This window comes from Rattus norvegicus, chromosome 9 (genome assembly GCF_021556685.1).
Source record: "Rattus norvegicus strain SHRSP/BbbUtx chromosome 9, alternate assembly SHRSP_T2T, whole genome shotgun sequence".
NCBI lineage: Eukaryota > Metazoa > Chordata > Mammalia > Rodentia > Muridae > Rattus > Rattus norvegicus.
The window spans coordinates 71,128,180-71,134,547 of record NC_141542.1 but is presented as its reverse complement, the minus strand read 5'-3'; the positions used below and the strand labels follow the sequence as shown (position 1 = coordinate 71,134,547).

General features: G+C 41.1%; 1 protein-coding gene across 2 annotated transcripts; it reads left to right on the top strand.

Annotated features, from left to right (window-relative positions):
- The first annotated feature begins 1,166 nt into the window (after window positions 1–1,166).
- C9h2orf66 (similar to human chromosome 2 open reading frame 66) lies at window positions 1,167–5,637 on the top strand. 2 transcript variants are annotated; one of them, XM_087567726.1, is made up of 4 exons: window positions 1,167–1,185; window positions 2,035–2,165; window positions 3,216–3,403; window positions 4,618–5,637. In XM_087567726.1, exons 2-3 carry the CDS (start codon window positions 2,043–2,045, stop codon window positions 3,393–3,395), a joined length of 303 nt encoding a protein of 100 aa, XP_087423852.1. In that variant the 5' UTR covers window positions 1,167–1,185; window positions 2,035–2,042; the 3' UTR covers window positions 3,396–3,403; window positions 4,618–5,637.
- Window positions 5,638–6,368: the final 731 nt, after the last annotated feature.

Sequence of the window (6,368 nt, the reverse complement as noted above, 5' to 3'; positions counted from 1 at the left end):
CACCACTAAACAGCGTACAGAATAACAGTGGGATAAATGCTGTCTTCTGTCCATCTTTGGTCTTTGGGGGCAGGGGCTTTACCATTTTACCCTCGAAGTTTAGTGCACTGCCTCACACCTAGTCAGAACTCAGGAAGATTGACCCAGCTGTGGGGGTGCACTGTAGTTACTGACCCCACCAGACTGAAGCAGAAAGTTTAAGGCTAGCCTGGGTTACATAGTGGGATTCTGTTTTTAGGAAGATAAAAAGAAAGAGAAAAGATAAAAAGACATTTGCTGATTGAACAAAAGAAGTCATTTTTAGTCGTCCATGGTCAAGGTGACAAAGTAAAAGCCAGGTTTTTGCTTGTTTAAGATAGGGTCTCATGTTTCCAAGGCTGGTCTCAAATTCAAACTGTAGCCTAGGCTGTCCCTCAGTGGCCGGCCGTGCTCTCTCTACCTCCTGAGTACTGAGGTTACAGGTGTGCACTGCCATGACAACCACTGGTTCTACTTTACAGTTCAGGTCACCGGCCTCGCAACCATGAGCTAATCTTGAATTTCATTCTGAATCATTAGAACCAAAGCAAATTCACGAGCCATCGAGCCGAGTTTCTCCACCTTACCATTTTCTCCTGGTGGCACTTACTTAGCAAGGGGATGCTGCAGGTATAGTCATTTTTCATTTTCCTGTGAAGTCTGTGCTATCTGGTTTGCTTCATTTTCGAATGGGCTATTGTGGTAAACCATGCCGCTATTTCTAAGAAGAGATACCATGTGTAGGTCATAAGGAGCAATTTTATCTTTTGCAATAGAGATTCTTGTTCAAGAAATGCTGTTAATTTTAAAACTAATATTTTTCGAAGTACATCTTGGTAGGTGAGATCATCATCATCATGTTCCCAGCCTAAACATGAGAAACAGAGAAGCCACTTTTCTGTATGGAAGTGGCTCTTGTGTTTTTAAAACTCACATAATATGGCCAGTGGTTCACAAAGCAGCCGGCGCACTTAAAAGATAAATAGGCTATCCTTGAAGATGCGGCGAGATCTGCTTCTCAAGGGTCTTTGTGCCATGGATGAAAACGGAATCATTATTTCTGAACTGCCTCTGCTCACGTCAGTGACTCCCTCTAGCAGCTCGTCCACTGGCTATAAGAACCCGAGAGTCCTTGGCAGAGCGTAGGCAGGGCCAGGCAAACTCCTGGTAAGCTTTATTACTTTTTCTGTGTTTCAGTTTCCGTGTCACAACTGGAGTTGGAAAATAATCTCTAGTTACTCTGTTGTGGGATGTGTCTGTCTGTCTGAGATATGTATCTGTGTGTGTTGGGAACACTTCTCAGTTTAAGGGACTCTTAAGTATTCTTTCTGTTTTAAATTCTTAGTCTTCCTCCTCTTCTTTTCTTTCTCCTCTTCTTTTCCCCCCTCTTTCTCCTCTTCTTTTTCCCCCTTTCTCCTCTTCTTTTTCCCCCCTCTTCCTACTTCTCTTCCTCCTCCTCTTCTCTCTCCCTTCTTTCTTTCTCCTTTCCTTCTTCCCCTCTTTCTTCTCTTCCCTTCTTTCTGTATCTGCCTTTCTTTCTCCCTTTCTGTAGTACCAGGGATTGAAGCCAGGGCTTTGTGAATGCCAAACAGCCACCCTACCACAGAGGTATAATCCCAGCTGATGCATTTCTCTGCCATTTCATTCATATATATATATATATATATATATGGCCTGCTGACTTGAGACACGAGTTATTTAAGATTTTGTTTTTATTTTAAAGCTTGCATTATTTTGGAGACTACGAAGTGTATCTTTTTTCAAAGATGCAAATGACTCTCTAGGCATCATCACAGTTGTTTTGCTCGGCATAGTTTAGGGTTGCCATCCTTTAAACTAATGCTTTAAACTAATCCATTAGATTCAGAGAGCCTCATTCGCACACAAACCTAAAAAAAATGGTTATAAAATTTAGGTGAACCAATATACTATTTCTATTTTATTATCTTCCTGGATCCATGTTTCTTTCTCTTCTCTCAGACTGTCTTGGTGGTCATTGTTCCCCCTTTTATACAGCACCAATTATGTCCAAAGCACACCTCCTGCTGCTCCTGGCCACCCTGGTACTGACCAGCCATGTTCACGGAGCCACACTGGGAAGCGAGGACACATGGAAGCCACTGAGCAACCCCAGGAACCGAGAACTGGTAAGAACACGCCGGGGAGCACTGGCTGAGGGGTGCAGCTGGTGCCGCTCAAGAACTGTACGGAGGCAACCACGGGTTGGGGAGCTTCTTACAGGACAGGGCTAGGTTTGCTCTCCTGGGAGCTGGCACTAATATTTCTCTAGCCAGCTTACATCTGTGACTATGTGGAGAAACATGCTTATTTTAGAAGTGAATATATATATATATATATATATATATATATATGTATGTATGTATATCAGATTGCATTTGTAAGGTTAGAGCATTGGTTTTCAATACACATACAACATGAAAATGATATTGGGACTTAGCTGGATTATAGAGCTTGCCTAACATGCAGAGGGACCTGGGTTTGGACCTCCAGAAAAAAGAGGAGGAGGAGAGGAAGAGATGGAGAGAAGGGAAAGGGCTGAGGGTAAGGAGGGAGCCACCCTTTGTAAGCATCTGTTAAACAGATTATCCCATGACAGCATTTGCACTATTTATTTGCAGAAGCTGGAGTTAACCTTGCACAGTTACCAGTTTTAAGCAAAGAGATGTCGACAGATAAGTAAAATGCTCTTTTAAAACAAAAATGTTGACATGCCTATTCAAATGTACTTTTCTAAAGAAAGTAATGTGGGCTAGACCAATGCAGGCTTAAAGCAATCAAGTGGTTGGCACTCTGCACAGCTTCCACCTGCTCATTTGCTGAAGGCTGTGGAAACTGAGGCAGAACAGAGGGGAAATGGAGCTGATTGCTCTGGAGTTTGTTTCATCTCTCACCGTGGCGCTCGGGCATGGTTGACTGTGGGTCTCTGCCTGAAGTGCGACTTAATAATTCATACTTCCCCTGGGTTGCCACCCAAAGGGCTGAATTGTCTGGTGAGAACCAAAATGTCAGAAAGCAGGCAGAGTCGGGAAGAAATGGGCCAGTCTAGAGTGTCAACTTTCTGCTCCTCGGTTTAGCCTTTAAGTCACAGGAAGAGGAAAGGAAGGGAAATGCAGACTGGCTCCAAGCATTTGAATTCTTCGTTTACATAAGGCGTTGAGCAGTTTCATTGTCTCTAGTTTTTCAGAAGCCTCCAGGCCTACTTTAAGCGCAGAGGACTTGATCTTGGGAACCTTCCAAATACCTTCTTCGTGAATGAGGACCCCAGACCTCTCTCTTTCGAGTCAGAACATATCGCTTCTGCATTTGCAGACTACGAAGAGCAGAAAAACTCCCTCCCCAATTCCCGCAAAGGCTGAAAGCCCAGGTGAATGCTGTTCCTTCAGTCCCAGAATCTGGCCAAGCACGCAGCTCATGCAATAGAGATTTTGAAAAGATTTCTTAGAATTAAGTCCTCAGTTTTGATTATACTTGTTACTGTTAAAAATTTAGATTTGGCTCAGGCATTTCATAGTCTGGCTTTAAAAAAATGATAGTAATGGTATTGAAGAATTACTTTCTAGAGAGAAGTACATTAAAATCATAAAATTGTCACTCTTAGGGGGATTTTTTTTTAATTAATGAAATACCACATACTCTTATTTATATATTTTTCCAGACCTGGTCATATAGGTAAGTTATATGGAAAATTATATGTAAAGAAATTTAAAATAAATGGGAAAATTAAATGACTTCTAGCTGTTTTGGGGGGAAAGGGGTTGTGCATGTTTTTCATCTTGAACTTTCTCACCTAGAGAAACAAGTTACAATATTAGCAAAGATGGCATTTTCCTTATAGGGAAACACTTAAAATGCATTTATAGTTAAGATTTAAATTTCATTTTTTTGCATTTTTTATGAAATAAATAGGTATGGTTTTAGAAGCAGCAGGCAGGTTATATTCAAAACATCTTGTTTCTGTCTTGTTTAGCTGAACAATAAAGGCAATGGGATCATAATCATAATCGTTCGCTTCCTATTCTTTCAAGGACACATGGATTTCTTGTGAGGTAGCTAGCGTCCATTGTTCTGTACTGCATTTGTGAACAGCTTTCCATTATTCGTTTTCTTAAATGTGATGGCAGAAAACGATGATTGTTCTAAAAAGGCGGAATGTATCATGGGGAATATGCGCTTGAATGCTGCTCTAAAGTGAGAAAATAAAATAGAACAGGGACACCGGGAGCTTCCCCTGACTGTTTTTCATGCAGAGGTTCAGGGGTCCGACTCAAGACAAAGAGCGCTGTTACGCATGCTCAGTGGGATGCAGCTGCATCACAGTTTCACTCCCGGTTTGTGGCTCAAAGGAAACCTCAGAGAAACAAGATAAATACTTGCACAAGGAATAGTCTAAGGGCAGGAGACAACGCATTCAGGAAGTACTCAACTTTGCAATGTAAACAGTGGAGAGGGTAGAGGTAGAGCTCTTCAGCTCTTCTGGTGTTTTTGTTTTTTTCCTGGGGGGGGGGTGTGTCTTTGTGTTCTCAAATGCTCTTTATTGTCCCGCACTACAACTCTCTCTTGGTTTTTTTTTTTTTCCAGGAGACCATGTTAAAGCAGCAGAAGAGCTTTCCAATAGAAAATTCGACTACTGCTGAAGCCTTGCGTGTGCTTTTCCTTCCACATTAGTCAGTTTATACGTATTCGGTCTTCATCTCCGGATCTTACATGTAAACAGCTGGGCCTTTGGAACATATGATACCGACATGCATATTTCAGTATTTTCCTCTTTTATGACTTTAACTATGGAGTGGGAGGTTGTATTTGAAGGAGTTACAAAAATACCCCGTGAAATGAAATGAAATGATAATTTTCCTAATTAGATATTTTATTGAAGACTGTCCTTTATATTTATTGCCTATTATCAAGCAACATTTTTATTTTAAAATGATACGTTTCCTTGTTACTATAGTATATTGTATGTGACAATAGGGATTCAGACCTGTTCACTGAACAGTGTATCACATGTAATAGGGATTCAGGCTCAGGATTTGTTTTTCTTTTTTCTTCCTAAAAGGATGATGCAGCCCCATGTTTAGCATGTGCATAAAATCCACCCCGCCCCTGCGAGGCTTGTACTGAATGAGGGCAGTGGATCTCCAAGTAGAGCTGAGATAGAAAACAAAGAGATTCTGGTTGCTGCAAGGTATCTGGGAGATGCTTTTATGCTTTGTTCAAAGGTAAAAAAAATAATAATAATAATAAAAACTGTCCCATGTTGAATGTCTCAGCTTTACACCAACTTTACCTTAAATACAAGTCACCCAACAAGGAACAGTAGCAAAGGGTGAGTCCCCCAACTCTTCCAACAAAGCTACTCTCTTTGTCATAGCTCAGACTGAGCCCTTCTAATTCCCATATTTTCATTTGACATAGCTACTTTCCCTATTTATATTATAAGGAATATTTGGCAACATTTTCTGCGTGATTCAAACAAGAAACATTGTACTAGAACGTGCACAGCGTTGATGCGGTATTGTCAGTCAAAGCGGCTTGCTGTAGCTTTTTATGGACTCGGGTTGATGCTGAATGTGAAGACTAAAATGTTCATGTGAGAAGGTCTGCATCTGGCTTAGTGTGTTTCTTTGCCGTCAGACACATAGGTACCTGTCTCTGGACAGCTGTTTGGTGTTTGGTGACTCATTTGATGTTCTCCAGGCCCTAACACAGTGTCTGTCATGTAGCAAGTGTTCAACTGAGAACTTGTTAAATTCAAGGGCATCTTCCATCCTTCACACAGTGCTAAAAAAAAAAAAAACTAAAGCAAAAGACTTTAGTTAACAGGATTATTATCCAGCATTCAAAAATATTAGCAATTATTAACAAGTTACTCCTAATTGAAGTATATAACAGCTTATACAGGTAAATGGCTGGGTGAGAGGTTCCTTACTACCATGGAGATCCTAAGTGGAACTAGAGGCTTGATTTTCCTTTCTCAGCATTATTTCTAATCTAGGTGAGTGCTCATTAATTTCAGAGTCCTTGAAACTGATGTGAACCCACAGGAGACTTTTAGCTACAAGTTTGTAAGTCACAGGGCAGAGGTATTTACCCTTTGGCTTAAGAATTCCTCCCCGTGTGTCTCATATTGGTCTAGTTTCATAAATGTATGGTACTGGCAGTTGGGGAAAGCTGTTTTCACAACATGTGACTGTTTGCACACTTGTTCCTCAGACACTGCAGTTAGAAACTCATTCAACTCCACTCCATCATTTTGCTAAGCAGAACCTCTCCACACACATTTCTAAAGCCCACAGGGAAGAGAACAAGTATGACGGAGGTCCAGAATTGAA

Excerpts from the sequence above, each read along its gene's own strand:
- C9h2orf66 (XM_087567726.1), top strand. The coding sequence starts at position 2,043 with ATGTCCAAAGCACACCTCCTGCTGCTCCTGGCCACCCTGGTACTGACC. Across the intron at positions 2,166-3,215 it reads ACCCCAGGAACCGAGAACTG|TTTTTCAGAAGCCTCCAGGC; the intron begins GTAAGAACACGC and ends CATTGTCTCTAG.